General features: G+C 39.9%; 2 protein-coding genes across 3 annotated transcripts; both read right to left on the bottom strand.

The window, feature by feature from the left end:
• Positions 1-7,845: 7,845 nt before the first annotated feature.
• On the bottom strand, positions 7,846-15,416 carry tmem120aa (transmembrane protein 120Aa). 2 transcript variants are annotated; one of them, XM_069709701.1, is made up of 12 exons: positions 15,255-15,416; positions 13,909-14,027; positions 13,247-13,378; positions 13,068-13,127; positions 12,878-12,973; positions 11,129-11,218; positions 10,515-10,580; positions 10,338-10,399; positions 9,586-9,681; positions 8,992-9,056; positions 8,723-8,791; positions 7,846-8,556 (listed from the first exon to the last, which is right to left on the bottom strand). In XM_069709701.1, the coding sequence occupies exons 1-12, from the start codon at positions 15,330-15,332 to the stop codon at positions 8,443-8,445; spliced, it is 1,047 nt and encodes a 348-aa protein (XP_069565802.1). In that variant the 5' UTR covers positions 15,333-15,416; the 3' UTR covers positions 7,846-8,442. The 2 variants fall into 2 exon arrangements, with proteins under 2 accessions (XP_069565802.1, XP_069565803.1); XM_069709702.1 differs by having other exon boundaries at positions 9,586-9,678.
• A 1,247-nt stretch (positions 15,417-16,663) lies between these two features.
• styxl1 (serine/threonine/tyrosine interacting-like 1) lies at positions 16,664-19,823 on the bottom strand. The gene is made up of 8 exons (XM_069709623.1): positions 19,593-19,823; positions 19,420-19,481; positions 18,727-18,826; positions 18,441-18,574; positions 17,592-17,737; positions 17,411-17,499; positions 16,968-17,080; positions 16,664-16,818 (listed from the first exon to the last, which is right to left on the bottom strand). The coding sequence occupies exons 1-8, from the start codon at positions 19,693-19,695 to the stop codon at positions 16,687-16,689; spliced, it is 879 nt and encodes a 292-aa protein (XP_069565724.1). The 5' UTR covers positions 19,696-19,823; the 3' UTR covers positions 16,664-16,686.
• Between the last annotated feature and the right edge of the window lie 1,071 nt (positions 19,824-20,894).

The following is a 20,894-nucleotide window of genomic DNA, read 5'->3' as shown; positions in this document are numbered from 1 at the left end:
GATGATGGATGATGGATGGATGGATGATGGATGGATGGATGGATGGATGATGGATGGATGGATGGAAGAAGTGTTCGTATCTTCAGGTCTGTAAAATGGTTCCGATGCTGAAGTGCCTTCAGCTGCAATACCACCGAGTGCCACTAGAGGTCGGTGGGAGAAACTGGTATTAAATTAAATCTGGGTTTTTGGCCGTCCTGTTTCAAGATGAGCCAACTTTATTCAGGTCACTGCTGCTCCACCTCTATGAAAGGATTTCAAATTAAATCAGTGATTTATTCTCTCATTTCTTGGCCTTCATGTTTTTCACTGCATCTGATCTCAAGAAATTTGATCCAAAAAAAAGAATTCTCTCGTTTTTTCAAACACTTTTCTGTTTAATTATTTCCGGAGAGGAACCAAAGTAAAATGAAGTCGCTGCTCAGACAGATAAATTCACTGATATTCAGCCATTATCTCCTCAAACTCTGTTTTTTATTTTGTTGTGTTTCGGTGGAGTTTTGTTGCGTCACACTTCCACCCGTTGTGTTATCTCCGACATCTTTCAGAGGCGTTTACGAACGAGCTCTCCTGTTGTCTGTGATTGCTGAATGTGAACATTACGGATGCAGAGATGGTGCACGCACGGAGACGAGGCATCTGCAGCTAAGCAGGATAACAATACTTATACCATAAGACGGTAATCACAGTCAGCGGAGAAGCTCGTGAGCTCTCCTGCTCAGCATGTGACTCTAATCCGTTACGTCGCCGTTGTCTCCGGTGCAGCTGTACTTCCCTCGACCACAGTCGGAGGTTTGGGAGGGTTAGAGGTGATTTAACTGTTTATCCAACCTCAGTAAACCCCTGCAGCTTCCTGCTGGAAACCTCGCTGTGATGACAAAACCGCACCGGGCTGATGTTTAAAATCCTACTGAACAGAACCAGGCTAGCTGTTTCCCTTTACTTTCAGTCTTTATGCTAAGCTAGGCTAACAACATCCTGAGCCCACTGATTAAAAAAGAAAAAGAAAAGTCGTCTGCAGCCTTGAAGTGGATGTTTTTACAGACATGTTCCAAATATCTGGTTAAAAAAATGACTCAAATGACGACAAAGATGCTGAAATAATCGACCTGAAAAAAAATGATCCGTTTATAAATCCAGATATCTGATGATTTTACTGGGTTAGATTTTCAGTTTTTGCCGCGAGATCCTCCAAACCGCATTAAAAGGGTTGAAACCCAGAATCTTCTGTGTGAAGACCGTAACTGTTTTTAGCAGACCTTTAATGTGAGATTCTGTTTCTTGTTTACTGAAAGGCTCGCTGCAGGCTCGACATGGGCCCCTTGAACCCCACCCTCCCCACCCCCCCACAACCTCCAACCCCCGCCTGCAACTTGACTGACGGCCCCAAGTGCAGTCGCTAACACCATTAACCTCCAACCATTAAATTATCCAGTCTCATAAAAAAGTCAAGGGTGGTTTTCCCAAAGGTGTTAACGATTCACAGCCGTTTTAAGATCAGGTGTGTTTGTGGTTTTCTTCTTATTAGTGCAAACAAACACACATTCCCTTTAACCGATTACATGCAGTATTTTTCGTTTTTTATCTCCTTCAGTTCGTCAATAATCATAATCAACATGTTGTTTTGACAAAAGACAAAAATGCAGGAAAATCAACATTTCAAGAGCTTCAGCTCAAAAACGACTTGAAAGAAAACCAGATGTAAAGTTCGTAAAACTACTATTAATGTATTAAATTGTGGGCGACGGAGCCCTTCACAGCCACGTGTATTTACATCAAATTAAATCAAAGAACATTTCAATAAACTAAGCCAAATAAATCAAAAGTTAATCAAATGTAAAAAACTAAAATACAGAATTTGAAAAACAGAATCTAGAATCATCTGAAATAGATAAATTAAAATTTAACTAAACTAAAAATGTATTAATCAATCAAAATTTTAAAATAAAAAATACATTTAAAAGTAAAAAATTATAAATAAACAAAGTGAAATTTAAGTAAAAATAATCTAAAATAAACTAATTAAAAACAACACTAGAGTCAAACTTATCTCATAAACAAAAATAATGTGGTTGGATTTTGTCTGATCAGCACAAAGGAGACTGTTTTTCATTACAAGTCATTAAATTCAACTTTATATCAGTAAAAGTCAGAGTTTGACGTTAATCTGAGAGAAAACCTCGTTCATATCATCGGATCAGCTGAAAGAGGCCCTCGGTTTTTGTTCCTGACAGTTTTTACATCCCATCATTTAGTGCTGCTTCATTGTTAAACTGGTGTGCTGTTGGTTTATAGTTGCGTCTCGGTGTTGTTGCCCTGCCGACGCACCACAGTCAGCCATGTTGTCCACGGTGGGTTTTATAGAGACGCGTCCTGCAGCAGCCTTTCAGTGTTGTGGGGAGTGAATGAGGATTTATCTGCAACGTGGAACGTCCTGATTTTGTTCCATTTATGTGAAGTGGAAACTGAAGACTTTCCTGCAGTTAGTTTAACTTCTGGCATCATTCACTGACTTTGACAGAGTTTCAGCTGCTTGAATTTAACCGTAATTCTCAACAACGCTGTCGCTGCCTTGCTGAGTTAGTTTCTGTCGGTCCAGCTGACTCAGCGAATATCGGCTTCACTGACGTTACATTTTCTGCTGTAAACAAATTTCCCCAAAGAATAAAACCTGATGTTTCTGGTGACCTTTGACCCATCCTCAGGGCATGAAACACAGTTGTGCAGGACATTTTAAGTGTTAATGGGCAAATGGTCACAAGTTTAAGGGCCACATTTGTATCCCCAGAGGATGAACCCTTTCTGTTTTGTCAGCATTCATTTTACATTAAAAAATGTGCTTTCATAAATTTTGGGATGTAATATTTAGAAGTGTTTAATGTGTGTTTGGCCACCGTTTAGGCTGCTGAGAGTTTATTTAACTTAAACTTGAATTAATTGTAGTTTTCTTTCATGCTGATGGTTCACCGCAGGAACGTCTCCTGTTTACAGAGAACGCAGGTATGAGAACGTGAAGCATCTTTTATTCACAGCCTTTGTTACTAATGTGTGTAAACTCGCTGCAGCTTTGTTTCGTTTGCTTGTTTACAGCCCGGCACAGCGTGGGGGCCACGCGAGGATTTAAAAGGGAAACGGTTACCGTGGCAACCAGGAAACAGCAGCGGCCGGAGATCGGACACAATGGAAACAGAGAAAGTAACAAAAAGATGGAGACAAAGGCAATGAAACGGGACGATGGGGAGGGAAAGCTTTTCATCGAGGCAGTGATGGGATATTTTAAACCTGTCAAAGGGAGGAGGGTGTGTGTGTGTGTGTGTGTGTGTGTGTGTGTGTGTGTGTGTGTGTGTGTGTGTGTGTGTGCGTGTGTGTGTGTGTGTGTGCGTGTGTGTGTGTGTGTGTGTGTGTGTGTGTGTGTGTGTGTGTGTGTGTGTGTGTGTGTGTGTGTGTGTGTGTGTGTGTGTGTGTGTGTGTGCGTGTGTGTGTGTGTGTGTGTGTGTGTGTGTGTGTGTGTGTGTGTGTGTGTGTGCGTGTGTGTGTGTGTGTGTGTGTGTGTGTGTGTATTTCAGCCACACTACCTGCTCACAGTTTATTTTGGGAAGCTTCTTGGAAAGCAACACATCGATCAACATCACAGGCTTTGAAACATGTCGTGACCTCTCATCAAATCCAAAGTGAATAAAATGTGTCCATCAGTTATCTCGGTGTTGTTAGCTAAAGTCACTCCTTCTTCTTAGTTTTCTGGAGGTCCATCTGAAAATAATCCCTCATTCATTAGAAAAGAAGATTCAAGAAGACCTGTTTTTGGGGGCGTGTCTGTTTGATTGACAGGCCTGTGGTGCAGTCAGGTTACAGCTATCGGTGGGCGGGACGTAGTATCGTCAGGTTTCCGATCAGATCGGTCAGATCCACCGCTGGCTCCTCCCCCAGCTCGTCCAAATATGGTCACTTCCTGCTCCAAACCGCTCCGAACTAGCAAAGATGGTGACGGATAGAATCTGAACTGGAGGATTCATAACGTTCACAAACCAACGATGACATCACTGATGGATGATGACATCACTGATGGTTGATGACATCACTGATGGTTAATGACATCACTGATGGTTGCCGCTTTGCTGCAAGTAAACATTAATTTTAAATGAAAAGAACTCGATTTCTTTTGTTAAATTCTGTTTCTATTCTGAGAATGAAGAACAACAACCGAACAAGCAGTTCCTCCTGAGAGTGTGAGGTGAAGTTATAAGAGCCTTGTTGGAGGTAAAGAGCTCCACGGTGTTCACGGTGGACCGCTGTGTGTGTAATTGTTCATCCTGACTGCTGTTCCCTGCAGGAGTCCTGCCGGGTGTTTTACTCTGTGATTCTCCTCAATCAGACGCTCCGATAAATGAGTGGCTGATTCATTTTCTCCTGGCTCAAATCAAATTGGCCATCTGGCCTACAAGAGCTCTCAGAGTGTGTAGGAGGGGACCCACTGACCCACTTCATTGTTCCCTCTTCGGCCCCACAGGGCCAAATATTCCCGATATGTGGGTCAAGGACTCGGTGGGAGGCAGTCCTGTCTGATGGTGGGCGTAAATGTGAACTCCATAAATCTGGATGGATTTACTGGAGGATATTGGTTTGACTTAAATACATTTGTCTACTTTTATTACTTGGGAAATGTCACCTGATTTTGACAACTGCGATGATGTCACCAAAGAGGAAGTAAAAAGTGCGTAAAGACCTAAATGTGATCGCAATCATGGGAAAAACATTGTTCTAATTTTACAACACGTTTAGTGCACAGAACTCAAAACAGACTGTCACAAGTTAAATGCAGAGATTTATTCTATTTTTTGTTGTTGTTCATGTTTATTTATGAAAATAAACATATTTGCTATTTTTCTGAGCGGTTTGGAGCAGGAAGTGACCATATTTGGACGAGCTGGGGGAGGAGCCAGCGGTGGATCTGACCGATCTGATCGGAAACCTGACGATACTACGTCCCACCCACCGATAGCTGTAACCTGACTGCACCACAGGCCTGTCAATCAAACAGACACGCCCCCAAAAACAGGTCTTCTTGAATCTTCTTTTCTAATGAATGAGGGATTATTTTCAGATGGACCTCCAGAAAACTAAGAAGAAGGAGTGACTTTAGCTAACAACACCGAGAGAACTGATGGACACATTTTATTCACTTTGGATTTGATGAGAGAAGTTGAATGGGAGTCTATGGAGCTGGAGGCTTTTTGGAGCCGACCTCTAGTGGCACTCGGTGGTATTGCAGCTGAAGACACTTCTGGATCAGAACCATTTTTCAGACAGTTGGTGGCACTGATGCTCCGCCCACAAAATGAAGAAGAAGAAGAAGAAGAAGCACTAAAAGGAAGCGTACTCGTTCCAAATCACATCCTTTTTCTTGTTACTTCAAATGTCGCGCTACGGATCGATCAAATACAGATTATGTATCTTCAAATCTGAGGATTTTAAATTTCAATCTTTCTGACAAACTAAATGATAAAAAGTTCCTTTATGTGCTGAGAAAATGTTCCTATTTTTAAGCTGAATAAACAATTTTAAAACCCTCTCAGATTCTTTCAGATTTTTAAGTAATGTTTTAAATGCAGGACTTTTCCTCCAGTAAAGGATCTGAATACTTCTTATACCACTCTCTATAGCTGATGAACTTCTGTGCACAAAACGGAATCATTGAAACAAAGAATAAATAAAAAAAAAAGATATAAAAAATAAATCATAAACTTCTCTCTGCGACTTCGATCTGATAAAGAGACACTCGCAGCACGCCGCCTCCTCTGAAATGCTGTTTGATGGTTCAAGAGGTGGTTGAAGGCGCGCCGAAGCTGGCCTCCTCTTTAGCTGTCTGCTTCCAGCGGTTGCTATGGAAACGGAGCACAGAGTAGGGAAAGGGGGGCGGGCGGATGGGTGGTGGTGGTGGTGGTGGGGGGGGTCCTGCTACGGTTTATCCCAGAGAGGCTCGCTGATGTAAAGATGAATTCTCTTTTTTCTCTCTGACTCTGCAGGCCATGAAGCTCCTACTTCTCCTCACTTCCTCATCGCTCTCGTTTAACTCGTGGATGTAATCGTGTTCCCGTCTCATTAAATATGCACGTTTAATTTGTCTCAGTTCATATTTCAAGGGGCTGAAGGAGCTGCTGTCGTGGGACTTCATTTACTAATGAGGACGGGAAAGATTTGGAAGTCTTACAGGCTGCAAGAGCAACTTCTTCAATCATTCACTTAAATGAGATGCATGATGGGAAATATGGAGCAGAACTGACTTGCTGGAGTTCAGGTATTCAGGTAGGAAGGTCACCTTTGACCCCGGAAGGACAAGTTGTGCTGAAGTTTGTCGGTCGTGCTGTAAGTTGTGTTGATTCATCGCAGGAAACTGGAGATTTCTGAAATGTGGTTTCTATTTTGTTTACGTCACAGCTGCAGTGACCGATTGTTTACGACCGCTCGGCGGCAGCAGAAACTTTAAACAACAATTCAGACATATTTTCTTGACCAGAAACAGCGACTTGCAGCATGCGAAGCAGCCAGGAAGCAAAAATAAAACAAAAAGAAGCTAAAAGTGACATAATATTTACAAAAGCAGTTCAAGATCAACAACAACAACTGGAACTGTTTCAGTTTCACTGAAGCTGCTCAGATTCACCTCCTCCGTAATCAGCCCGTCCCAGATGGAGGCCCATCAGCGCTCCTCCTTCATACACACTGAGAAAGCTTGTGTGTTTCAGAGCTACTGAACCAGAGACACCCCCCCCCACACCACCACCACCACCACCACCACCACCTCCACCCCCCTCCGGCCCCCTGCAGCTGCTCCAGGCCGGCCGGGAAGGTGAGCGGAGATAAGAGGTCTTCATCTGGCAGGTTAAGTTTAACATGAAGGTTTGACATGACGGCCCGTCTGCTGGTCTCTGGCTGTTCCCTCCTCTTCCTCCTCCCCCCCAACCCCCCCACCCCCCCACCCCCACATACAAGGCTCAGGCTCAGTCCCCTATCCCCATGTCCCAGGGCTCCTTCCTGACGGCCCCCACTGCTGCTGCTTTAATGAGAAAGATGAAAGAGGTGCAGGCTGGGAGAACACCCTCCTCCTCCTCCTCCCCCTCCTCCTCCTTCTCCTCCTCCTCCTCCTCTTCTTCTACCACCCAGTTCAGCCCAGCCTCGCTCTCTCTGGCCCTCCAGCACTAACTCATCCAACACTTTTCTACCCGTGTGTGGGGGCGGTGGAGAGGGTGGAGGGTGGAGGGGAGGGGGAAGGGCGGGGGAGGTTCTGCTGTAATAAATTGGGAGTGAAGCTGCTTTCTATCTTAAATTTTTCAGGTATTATTCCCTCTGATCTTGTGTTTGTGGCTCTGCAGGAGAAATGTTTAAATCATAAAAGCTCACTGGAACGTCTTCATTCATCTTTCCTCACAAAAACCAGGAAGTTACGACTTTCACACTCAAAGATGAGGAACGTTTCACAGGTTCATTAAATGAATCAGCTCAGAAACATCCCATTTAATTTATATTTCAGGGTGCATCAGTACCAGGAACATTATGTCCTCCATACTCTGGATTTAAATTCATCTTTTGCACAAAATAATGCAAAAAATTTGCCTTTCTGTTCACGTCATCTGCTACAAGAGAGACAAAACAAAGAGGCTCTTCCGGTCCCCCATTTCCACTTTAGCTTGAATAATAGTCTTGCAGAAACAACAGCGCTGATTGTGAAGCTGAAGCTGGTTAGTGACCTCGATGGTATCTGAACAATAATCACGCAGCAACAGATGGAAACTGAAGTCGCGATTAAACCCAAAATCTGACAGAAAAAACAAAGATGAAAGAAAAGTGTCCAAAATTGAAGTTTTAATGGATGAAAGCTCCTCAAACACAAACAGCTGGATCCACGTGTTCACTGTCAGCTCGATGCCGCCACCTTGTGGTCATGCTATGTATTGTAGTAAAGCACAAAACTTTTCACACCAACTTTTGAATGCAGAAAAACTGTAACATTTAAACATGAGACTTAAAAAAAATGTACCACAGCTGCAAGTTAGGATGAAACATTTTATAAGTATATGTGATTTTGGAGTAATTAAAATGTTGGTTGTGAAGCAGATTTCTGGAGGAAATGTTGTGTTTTATTCAGCAGAGCTCCTGAGTAACAGATTCATGTCCGACTAAATAAATAAGATTTGAATCAGTAACACGTCATCAGCAGAGCTCTGAAACATCCTGAAGGAGCTCCTGGTTGATTGATCAAGGCGACAACTTCGATCACAGATAAGAAATAAAAAGGATTTAAAAATCGTAAAGCAGCAGTTGGGCAACAATCCTGCTCCATAGAGGAAATCAGAGGTGCAGTATTTTTGCACGTTTTCTGTCCCGTAAACCGTTTTTTGGGTTGTTTTTTTTTGTGTGTTTCTGTTCAGTTTTTTGGTTCCGGTCTCACACAGTTTTGGACTTGTCCTGGTTGTTCATGTATTTCTGGTAAACCACTCCCAGCGTGGTGAAGAAGTTCCCCATGAAGAGCACCAGGTACGAGCAGCCGCACATCAGCACCTGGACCACATAAGAGATGAACATACACAGAAGAGGCTTTCACCAGAGTTTGAATACACCACATCTGTTTACCAAAATATCTGCAGAGTTATTATTAATTCATTTAAATGTTGAATTCAATGACTTAATTTGTTTAAAATGTCTTAACTTAAGCGTATGAACCAACCTGCCACTCTTTACACTCCGGCAGCTGGAACATCTGGAACAGTGTGATGCTGTTGTAGAGCTGCCAGAACTGGAAGAGAGGGAAGAGTTACACCGTCAACAACGTACGGAAGACTGTGGAAAAGTTCCTGTTCTCTAGTTCTGTGTTGTTAAACTGAGATTTTTAACCAGATTTGTTTCTTTATTATAGACAACAATAAGTTTTCATATGTATTTTATTTAATAAAAACCCTTAGATGTCCGTGTCAAGATCAAGATCAAGCTACTCACATGACCGAAGAACAAGAAAGGAAGCAGGAAGGTCAGACCTCTCCACATCCAGGACTGGAAACCCTCTGAACAGCAGGAGAGGACGAAGACGAGGACGAGGACGAAGGGAGGACGAAGAGAGGATGAGGAGAGGACGAAGAGAGGATGAAGACAGGAGGGGGACGAGAAGAGGATGGAGAGAGGACGAAGAGAGACACACGACCGGTGAACGAGGCCCGTATGGAACACAGGTACTTAAAAATACTATCATATAAATATTGAAGGTTTGTTTCATGCAGCTGTTTCCATAGAAACGACTCAAAATGAATCTGCTCAGCTCGAACAACCACAATCAGACGATGACGCAATAAATCTGACAGGTCTTGTGATCGTACCAAACTGATGAGCGATCGAATTCCCCCCGAGGAGGACGTGAGAGTCTGTCGAGAACTTCTACAACAGATCGCTTCATTTCAAACCTCAGCTGAGCTGCAAGAGGAAGTCCTCACGCTGACGTGGACCAAAATAAACATCAATTTATCGCCTGCTCTGAACGTGCAGTTTGATTCCCTCCTCGAAGCGACTCATCCGGACGTCGGTCTCGGCTCCACTCACCGACGGTGAGGTCCATGTTGTGTCTCTCTCCGAGCGCTCGGAGCCGGTACAGACAGCCGCTCTGGTAATAATACTGCAGGAACTGCACGAAGCCTACTTTGCAAACGAAACACAAACACAAAAAAAAGAAGATAAAACCGGACAGAAGTTGATATCAGATATACTGTGATCATGTTGGATGTTATTTACCTCAGAAAACACTGAAAAACAAGCAGGTTTACACCAGAAATATGACACCAAATTTAAAATATTGCCGTCTTTTACGACAGGATTTTATACAATCAGGAAATAATATATGTAAAGTATGTTCATTTTTATATTTAATAACAGACTAAACCAGTGTTTTCCTTCATATAGTATCTTTTACTTCATCTGAGGTTTCAGATTATACAGATAAATACACTTTTAATGATTTTATTTTTGGTGGTTTCCAACCTGGAAATTAGCACAAGATGATAAAATGGATAAGAAATTAGAAATATTCCTGTTACACAAACTAATGCTTCATTTTCACTTCATTTCATTTTACTGGATACTTGACTTTTTCAGGCTTCACGAAACTCACAATTCTAGTTAAAGCTGTAAAACTCAGACACACAAAGTCTTCAGTCTGGAAAAATACCAACACGTCCTGAGACGAGAGGTCGTGAGGAGGCTTCGTTCGAAGGGTTAAAGGTCAAAAGTCGCCGCCTGAGCGGTTCATAGTGTTTCTGTCATGACGTGAGGATGTCGGTTGATGTTGAATCTCTTACTTTGATACAGACAGTAGGTCAGAAACTGGCTCCTGAACATCTGGTAGAGAGCTCCTTCAGGCCTGAGAACAAACACAATACAAACCGTCATGAAGAGCAAAATCATGTTGAAGGAAGTTTATTGTTATTATATTTCATGCAGCTGTGATGAAAACGTCCATGAAAGACGTCCCTCACCAGGTGAGCATGACTCCCGACAAGAAGGTGGACACGTAGTGATGGAACACCCACCAACCTCTGATCCTGAAACGACACGGAGGACATTCAACGATACGAGACAGGACGGAGTCCTGCTGGACGGACAGGACGGCGACGTGGTCGTACGTTCCTGTTGAACGCAGCGCGGCGATGCAACCGGAGGATCAACTACCTTCATCAGGAAGAATTCAGAGTCGTCTCTTGATCAACGTTAACGTGACCGCTGGTACGTGAACATTAGTGATGTCACCACGGAAACCTGAAACTGGAGCAGAGAAACAGCAGATTTCTTTGACGTTGTGCAACCGTGAATTCGTCCCCCAGTCAGACTGTCAACACCGAGTTCTCCCGGGACCTTCTGAGGCGTCGGAGGGTTGTTAGCTTTGTCAGCTGTTGGTTAACTTGAGTTTTTGTCCCTCTGAATACGTCCTTGTGAAGGTCGTCGCCGCCTCCTGCTCCGTGTGCATCGCTGCGCTGCGTTCAACAAGATCCCGCTGGATCACAACGACCCAACGAAGACTCCAATACAACTAAATTATTTATTAACATCACGCAACAATAAAATAAACAAGGCAGGAAGTGAAGCTGGAGACCTGGAGCCGTTGCTGATGAGGATGCTCTCCCGGATGGTGAGCGTGCAGTAGTACCACACCAACAGGAAGTTGAAGAGCGCGTCGAGAGCTCTGAAACAAAAAATCACAGAAATGTTGACTTACACGCTGCTGTAAACACGTACTAATATTTAAACGTGTATATTGTGTATATTGTGTATATTGTGTATATTGTGTACATTGTTTATATTGTGTATATTGTTTATATTGTTTATATTGTGTATATTGTGTACATTGTGTATATTGTGTATATTGTGTACATTGTTTATATTGTTTATATTGTGTATATTGTGTACATTGTTTATATTGTGTACATTGTTTAGATTGTGTATATTGTTTATATTGTGTATATTGTTTATATTGTGTATATTGTGTACATTGTTTATATTGTGTATATTGTGTACATTGTTTATATTGTGTACATTGTTTAGATTGTGTATATTGTTTATATTGTGTATATTGTTTATATTGTGTATATTGTGTACATTGTTTATATTGTGTATATTGTGTATATTGTGTACATTGTTTATATTGTGTATATTGTTTATATTGTGTATATTGTTTATATTGTGTATATTGTGTACATTGTTTATATTGTTTATATTGTGTATATTGTGTACATTGTTTATATTGTGTACATTGTTTATATTGTGTATATTGTTTATATTGTGTACATTGTTTATATTGTGTATATTGTTTATATTGTGTATATTGTGTCTATTGTTTGTATTGTGTATATTGTGTACATTGTGTGTATTGTGTATATTGTGTATATTGTGTATATTGTTTGTATTGTGTATATTGTGTCTATTGTTTGTATTGTGTATATTGTGTACATTGTGTGTATTGTGTATATTGTTTATATTGTGTATATTGTGTATATTGTGTGTATTGTGTATATTGTTTATATTGTGTATATTGTGTATATTGTGTATATTGTGTATATTGTGTATATTGTTTGTATTGTGTATATTGTGTATATTGTGTATATTGTTTATATTGTGTATATTGTTTATATTGTGTATATTGTGTATATTGTGTCTATTGTTTGTATTGTGTATATTGTGTATATTGTTTGTATTGTGTATATTGTGTATATTGTGTATATTGTTTGTATTGTGTCTATTGTGTATATTGTGTATATTGTTTGTATTGTGTATATTGTGTATATTGTGTATATTGTGTATATTGTTTGTATTGTGTCTATTGTGTGTATTGTGTATATTGTGTATATTGTTTATATTGTTTGTATTGTGTCTATTGTGTATATTGTTTGTATTGTGTATATTGTGTATATTGTGTATATTGTTTATATTGTGTATATTGTTTATATTGTGTATATTGTGTATATTGTGTCTATTGTTTGTATTGTGTATATTGTGTATATTGTTTGTATTGTGTATATTGTGTATATTGTGTATATTGTTTGTATTGTGTCTATTGTGTATATTGTGTATATTGTTTGTATTGTGTATATTGTGTATATTGTGTATATTGTGTATATTGTTTGTATTGTGTCTATTGTGTGTATTGTGTATATTGTGTATATTGTTTATATTGTTTGTATTGTGTCTATTGTGTATATTGTTTGTATTGTGTCTATTGTGTGTATTGTGTATATTGTTTGTATTGTGTATATTGTGTATATTGTGTATATTGTGTATATTGTGTATATTGTGTATATTGTGTATATTGTGTATATTGTGTATATTGTGTATATTGTGTCTATACCTGTAGCTGAACAAGAAGCGACACGTGAAGGAGAAGACGAAGAGGATGACGGTGAGGATCAGTTTGAACTTCTCGTATTCGTCTTTGTAGGCAAATCTGTTCGTTGAAAAAACAAAAAACGAGAGACGATTCAAACGTGACGACGACACGTAAAAAAACTAAAAACATAAATAGTTTTTTTGCGACTCACTTTGACTGTTTGTCGAGGAGCGTCACGTTGACGTTCCCTAAAACCAGAGTGAGGTACAACCTGGACAAGAAGTAGACTCAGATTAAAAACAACAACAACAACAACAACAACAACGTGTTTTCTCTTTTAATATCAAGCTCTCTCGAGATTCATCGCCACGGCGACAGACTCCTCCTTACCCGTTCTTCTTTGGGAGAAAAGCCTCCATCTCTGAGAAAGCATCCGTTTTGTCTTTGATGGCGTCCTCCATGTCAGCGATGGCGTCCGCGTCCTCCAGACTCAGTTTGGGTGTCGGATGGTTTTCTTTGCATCTGATCAAAGAAACAAAACAAAAACATTAAGAGGTATTTATTAAATGTTGTTTTCCAAAACACCGAGAGGGTCGATTACAGATCTCATCTGGTTCTCCGGACGTCTGAGCTTTCAAAACAAATGAATCAAACTTTATTTATACAGCACGTTTTATACAGTCAGGTGCAGTTCAAAGGGATTAACAGATGATTGACAGGCCAGATAGTAGTAATAATAACAATAAGAATAATAGGACAGACAGTTGTAGACCAAAACAAAAATTTTAAGAGCAATTCAAAAAGAAAATTTAAAAACAAAGTAAAAAAAAGAAAAAACTATTTCAGACCAATGCAAGAAAAAAAAAATAGATTAAAAGCTCAAATAAATAGACGGATATTCAGAACTTTTTGTCGACATAATAACCAACAAGATTTTTCTGAATTTCGATGATAAAGAAACATGTGACCCCCACCAACACAAAGAGAAACGCTCTGATGATAATAATAATAATAATAATAACAATAATAATAATATAATAATAAAAACTCGCCCTTCCAGCGACCCCGTGAGCTCCTTCAGTTTCCTCCTCTGGCGTGCGATGGCCGTGGAGCAGCTCTCCTGCAGCCGGCTCACTTCCTCCAGCTTCTGCTTGTAGAGACGATGAGTGTCCTTGTGGAGGAGAAATACTTTCATTATGGTTTTCATTTTTAATTATGATCGAACCTGCAACTCTGGGAGGACACGAAAAAGCTGCCAGTGAATCTCCGCTCGAGCAGGTGAACATTTATCTTTACAGGTTGTAAAATAAAAGTCAATAATAATAATAATAATAATAATAATATGGGATTTATTTTTTTGGGCTTTTGTGATTAAACTGTAATTTTAATCATATTTTAGATGATAATGTGTCTCTTGCTCTCCACAGATTGAATTTTAATATTGTGTTTATATTTGTGAGGTTTGGCTGTTTTCGTTCTATATTTTAGACATTTATCATCCTTTACTAATTATTTCCTCTCATGTACAAATTAATCTGACTGTTTTAATCCTGGTTAATTACACGCAGAACCTTTGTTGACTGCTGCTGAGTTTGATATGTTATGTAAATAAATCTAACGCACTCGTTAAAGTAAGTAAAAAATAAAAATATTTCTTATGTATTACATCATCATATCAACACTGTTATTGAATGTTATTTTATTACTGCAGCTACTGGAGGTGGAGGGAGCTACACTTATAATTGATAATAATAACTATAATATGAAAGATTGTTTATTGATAAACATCCGTTTTTTTAAACAGTTATTTAAATGAGAAATGTCACCACTGCTTTAAAACACTAGTTTATGAACTTGGCCAACATTTTGCAATTTAAATTAACACATGAAAAGTATCTTGTAACTACAGTTGTCAGTTAAATGTGGATAAATGTAGGAATGTAAAGTTTAAAATATAAATACTCAAAAAGAAAAAGTATTTCCAAACGGAAGAGTTTCACTTTCTTTCAAGTTGAGCTGATAAAAACATGTTTTCCTTCCACATGACATTAATTCCAGTTTATAGTTTTTGGGTTTGAAGACTTCTCAAACTCGTCAACTGACTTTCAGCTGTCTCCAAAGCCCTTCCGGTGCTTCCTCAAAACAGCGTCGTGTTGGGACAAGTGGAACAAAGGTTCCGGTGAGGACAGAAGACAGCTGTCCACGCTGTGATCTACTTTTACTTTTACTTTTAGTTTGACTTTTACTGTCGGCTGTTGAAGGCGGTCATCCCCGGCTGTTGAAGGCGGTCATCCCCGGCTGCTGAGGGCGGACCTCGCGGTGCCCTCCCACCCAGACGGCTCGTTTCCTCTCTCGGGCCACACTTCAGGAGGTGCTCTCCTAAAACGGTTGACCTCACCTGCATCCGTTGGTAGTCCTCCTCTAAATCCTCCCATTCCCGCAAACACTCCGAAAAACCCGTCGGACTGAACAACATGTTTCTACCCCGAGTTCATAAAACCACCAGGACTTGAGTAAAAGTCCAGATCTGCTGTGCAACAGTTATTCAACTGGTAGCGTCAAAGCGACACCAACAAAGAAGAGTGACTTCCTGTCTTCGCCTTCACAATAAAATCCCCAAAACATCAGCGTTTACTGTTTGGGAGCATAAAAAACTATTAACAATACATTTTAAAATCTATCAATTCATTTTTTGTTTTGTTTCCAATATACCAAAAAAAAACAACTAAATCAAAGCAGCCTGATGCAAATTAATACGAGAGAAGTCGTATAACTTCATGATATCTTATACAAATAAATTGTGTAATGTTATGTTGTGTTTATGTTTTGTATGTATAAGTTTGTGTTGTTGCCGTTTTTGCCAATATTGTCATTAAACTCCATTGAACCCTATCTGTCATTTAAAACCATAAAAACAAACACAAAATAATGTTTTTTCCCGTTTACTGCATCAATTATTGTATTATTTTATTGTACATAGATTTTTCCAACATATTATATGTAACAGTCCTGCTATATCTGTTTTAGTTAGACTCTCTTTATTGGCCTCTCCAATAATGTTGGCACCTCCTCAACAGCCATGTCAGGACTGAGACACAGCTGATGACCAACAGGGGCCTGAATCATGAATACATGATTTATTTATTGATTTAAGAAAACAGAAGAGCTCCTATAGACAGTTCAGAATAACAGGAGGGCCTTTCTTTAGGTGCCCTTACATTTGGAATGAAACCTGATACCTTCATTTATTTTCAGTCCTACAGATTATTGATCTTTTTACCATTAATATTAATAAAACAAATCTATTTTAATGGCATTTTAGGGATAATTAATGCATAAATTAATGAATTTTTAAATCAGTAATGTCTTTTTAATGGATATTGTGCAGTTAATTTTTTTCAAGGGAAAAAAATACACTTAATTAAAAAAAAAAAAAGAAAACGATCCTTTAATTAACACCTTAAATTGTCTTAATTTTCTAATCCCGGTAAATTCATGCGTGGTTTTCATTGTTTAGGGTGAATTTAAGGTATCTCGCTTCATTTTAAGCCCTTTAAACCATGAAAAAAAGTCCATTAAATTAATTAATTATCCATTCAAATCCTTTAATTTCTTTTAATTAATCAATTATCCTATTGCCTGGTGTGGAACCTTTAATTTGCACCTAATTAAAAAAATGGGGTTCTTTTCAAATGAAAGATGAGTTTTCATGGTTTTAAGTCAAAACTATGAAGTAAAACTGTTTTAAATTTAGGAGCCCAACAAAGTCTTATATACACAAGCATTAGATTTTCTCCACATCGTCATAGAAACAGTTTCTTTTTTTATTGTTAAAAATGAGGTTGTGAAATGTCCGTCAGTTTGGTTCTCTTGGTGTGAAGCTCCCAGTCAGACAGCTGCTCCAGGAACCCCGTGTTGGGCCTCATGGAGGGTTTACATCTGAGGGTGGATCTCCAGGCCTCCTGGAGGAGTCAGACCAACAGAGTAATGCAACAAACTGCGTTTCAAGACTCTTCTGGCAGAATGAGGACCTTTAATCTGTGCACACGTTGGACCTTTAATCTGTGCACACGTTGGACCTTTAATCTGTGCACATGTGAGTCCCACTTGCCTCCAGTGTGTTCTTGAGGTGGTGCATCAGGAAGGCGATGGTCACGGTGCTGCAGCGGCTTCTTCCTTGTTTGGAAACTATCAGGACACGAGAGTTCAACTCGATGCGAGAACCTGAAAACAGGAGAATGAACCGATCGACTACGTTTATCTCAAATTAAAAAAAAAATTACATTCTTTGTCTGTTATGATCATTTAAAACAAAAAAAAAACAACCTGGAAGATGGATAGTGCAGTCATTTCAATTGTAGATAAAATCCATATCATGACCTTTGACCTTTTAGCAGCACAGTGAATTTTACTGTATGTTTAAATCTTTAACTTCAGTCTGAACCAAAATTAAAAACATGCACAGATTTTTTGAAAACTCAAAACTTCTATAAATGAAACTCCAAAAACAGGAATTTAAACCCGCTTATTAATTAAAGTTTTGTTACAACTTACCAATAAAAGTACAAATCTTTTCAAAACTGGAATATAAATCAGAGTCCACTGAGTCGGCCACGGGGATGTTCAGGACGCTGTGGTTCCCTCTTATGGATCGAGAGTTAAAAGAAATTCAACATGTATTAAAAACAACGTTCAGAATTTTCTCCGATATTTTAAACCTCCAGTCCGTCCGTACTCCAGAGGGTCGCTCAGCGAGAGGCTGACGATGGCTCTGATCTTCAGGTCTCGCAGGATATCGGAGTCCATGGCTTGGTTCTGGTCGCCCATGTACAGCAGGCCGGCGATGACCTCCACCGGATACATGTTCAGGTTCTCCAGCTCCTGAGGGAATCACACACTTTAAAACACATGTTTAAGCATCAATCGCAATCAAATCCTGTTGGAGGAAAAAATGAGGATGAAGATGTGTGAAAACCTGAACTGTGGTCCCTAAAACCTCAGGACGGAAATTATATTAGAATAATATTTCCAGAGAAATCCTGATTTATTGCTATTCTGTGTTGAAATCGAGTTGTGTAACTTTACTTTATTTACAGGAAGTGGCTGCAATATTATCCATCTGCACAATGTGCAATCCATTAAATGAGATGACCTTTCTTTAAATATTAATTATCTAAAGAATATCAAATATTTGGAAAAGATTCATCAAGATTTTTAAATAACCCAAACTCACTGTAACTTTGGAGCAGGTAGACTCATAGTTTGGGCGTCTGCACCAATCAGAGTTTTCAACTACAAATATGGAAACAAACTTCACTCAAATCAAAATGACTGGATGAATGTTGATTTTTGACCTGTTTGGTAAATTGGATTCAACTTTCTCCAGACTCTGTTGTTAAAATCAGCCTTAATCCTGCATTGGAAATCACTGCGTGGGCTCAGAAACACCTCCACAAAAGAAATCACTGACTGCGAACACATTTCGTTGCTTCATTGAATTGCAATCAGCTTTCTCCAGACTTTGCACCGCCTGCTGATTAAAAACGAGTCGTCAGGTCAGGCGTGTGCGTTTGTTTTGTTTTACCGCGATGGTGTAAAGGATCTTCTCGGTTCTTAAAAAATGGTACAGAGCTGAGAACAGCTGAAAGCCTCCTCTCAGGATGCCGACCGGGAAGCGGCTGACCTCAGCGAGCGTCCGGGCGCAGTCCAAGGCTCTGCCTGCAAACACGGCGACACATTTGTGGTTGAAATATAATCCATCGTCTGCAGGGAACTCCGAGTTTTCATCTGCCACACCAGTGCAGGGAAATTGTGGAAAATACTTTTTTTCCCCTTCAAATTCTTCAGATAAGAAGACACGTGTTTGGTACCTGGTTCCTGTGGACTGCTGGTGCTGCCGTCGTAGACCACCACATGCTGCATGCTGTCGACCTCCACCGCCTCCGGCAGCATGAACAGTCCATTTGGATCCTAGAAAGAATCACCTGGACAGGTTGGACACGAAACGTCCGACACGCCTGGAGGAATTTTGGTTGGTTTTGAAATTAAAAAAAATAAAAATACGAGTATTTTGTAATTGTTACGATCAAAATGTTTTGTTTTGTGGCGTCTTTTCTCCAAAAATTCAATGTAATTTGCGGAGTTTGAAGTGATGAGAGGTCGAAAAGCTTCGTTGATTTTAAACGACCAGTTATTTTTGTTCATAAATCCAGTTTTGTTTGGAGAGGTGACTTTATGCCGTAAACATTTTCTTCAGCTTCTGTTGATTCAACATTTGCGGAACAATCGGGGGAATTTTTCCACAAATATTGCAGAGATTGCTTGAATTTTGCATTAATTATTTTTATTTCCATCTTATCAGGTATCTGATCAGGGATGACAGCAGAGTGTGAAAAGGATCTACAATGTGGAATATTACATGTTTTAGTGGGGAACCACACAACCTACTTTTTGAATTGATTTAAATACATTTATTTAACTTTAAATTTAGCATTAAATTTCTCCAAAAAGCCAAACTTCTGTCCATTTGTAGCCATCAGTGAGACAGACATGTGAAAAAGTACCTTTTTTGCATTTTTGGCTACCACGATGTGACTTGCGTAGTAATCTTGGGCTTCACGAGCATCTAGAAAAAGAGAGTACGACACAAGTCAGACTCAGTTCGTCTTGAATTGGACTCCGAGAGACTCCACTCGGTTCTGGACTTCTCGGTCACGGCCTGACTCCCGTCTCTCACCGATCAAACACAGGTAGTTGATCTCCGCCAGCCTCGGCACGCTGCGCCGCTGGTTCAGCAGGTTGAAGAGCTCCATCGGCTCCAACGACACGATTTCAGCCATCGCGAGAACAACGACGACGAAGATTCAGTCGGACAGAAAACTAAATATCAAGAGAGAATGAACGTGAACGTGAAAAAGCCTCCAAGAGGGAGCACGCTGTCCTCAGCCAGCACAGCTGTTGTTAGTCCGTTGCTAAGCAACGCAGCATCTTCCCTCACCGGTGGTTGGTGGCGATATAAAACAGCCTTAAAGTGACAGTTAGCAATTTCTTGACCACGTCATGACTTGTATCAGCTGCTCATTATTGATTTCTCGATAAACTGAAAAGAAAAATTATAATTTGTTATTTTATACTAAACATTATTGTTTCTTGTTATTGTAAAGTACCAGTTTAATAAATGTAGTGAATCACTCAGGAGTAGTGGAGAAAGTGGTGGAGGACCGGAGGGTCCAGACGGGTCGGAGTTTAAAATGATCCTGAGCTTTGGAGGAGAGAGAGGTTTCCTCCATCAGCCCGGTATTAAAAAATCAGATTGGAGATATTCTCATGGCGAAAGTTTTGAAGCACGGAAATTTGTTGATTATGTTGAAATGAAGAGCAAAGAGAAGGACAGGATTAAAGAAATAGGGCGGTTTAAAGTAGTGAGCACAAACAGCATTCAAAGAGAAAGTAGGTGGAGTAAGGAGTGATTTGGGGGGTTAGAGTCACGATGGAGGAAATTAAAGCAAACCTTAAAGGAGGAACTTTAAAAGGAGCCCGAAGGCTGCAGGTAACGAGATGGGCTGAGGAGAGACAGCGATTATGTTGTGCTGGATTTTGAGGAATAGAAAAATAAAAATAGACTTAAATGAAGATATTGAGGAGATTGATACAACATTTATTTACAATACTGGAAGCAGCAAATCAAACAATTGCTAAAAGTAAAGGAAGGATGAAAAGAAAGGCTGCCCCCTGGTGGACAGATGAGTGTGGGAGGGCGGTGGAAGAAAGAAACAAAGCTCTTAAGTTATTAAAAAAATATCACAATTTCCAGAATTTAATACAATACAAACAAGCAAGAGTTCAGAGAATCATTCGGAAAGCAGAAAGGGAAAGCTGGCGGAATTACTGCAGCAGAACTGGGAAATCAACAAGAGAGGAAGGGAACAGCTCATCCTGGTACACAGGAAAAATAGGGGAGTAATTTTTCCAGAGTTACTATTATTTTCCTCCAAAGGAGTAATATTTCATCATTTTGGAGCGTAATTACTACCGGGAG

Source organism: Brachyistius frenatus, unplaced genomic scaffold (genome assembly GCF_029030835.1).
Source record: "Brachyistius frenatus isolate BFR_SWC_R1_liver_20210118 unplaced genomic scaffold, ASM2903083v1 Contig_84, whole genome shotgun sequence".
Classification (NCBI taxonomy): domain Eukaryota; kingdom Metazoa; phylum Chordata; class Actinopteri; family Embiotocidae; genus Brachyistius; species Brachyistius frenatus.
This window is presented reverse-complemented; position numbering and strand designations above follow the sequence as displayed.

Excerpts from the sequence above, each read along its gene's own strand:
- tmem120aa (XM_069709701.1), bottom strand. The coding sequence starts at position 15,332 with ATGTTGTTCAGTCCGACGGGTTTTTCGGAGTGTTTGCGGGAATGGGAG. Across the intron at positions 14,028-15,254 it reads AGGACTACCAACGGATGCAG|GACACTCATCGTCTCTACAA; the intron begins GTGAGGTCAACC and ends CTCCTCCACAAG. Across the intron at positions 10,400-10,514 it reads TCGGGAGTCATGCTCACCTG|GCCTGAAGGAGCTCTCTACC; the intron begins GTGAGGGACGTC and ends GTTTGTTCTCAG.
- styxl1 (XM_069709623.1), bottom strand. The coding sequence starts at position 19,695 with ATGGCTGAAATCGTGTCGTTGGAGCCGATGGAGCTCTTCAACCTGCTG. Across the intron at positions 19,482-19,592 it reads CAACTACCTGTGTTTGATCG|ATGCTCGTGAAGCCCAAGAT; the intron begins GTGAGAGACGGG and ends CTCTTTTTCTAG. Across the intron at positions 18,575-18,726 it reads CAGCAGTCCACAGGAACCAG|GCAGAGCCTTGGACTGCGCC; the intron begins GTACCAAACACG and ends CCGTGTTTGCAG.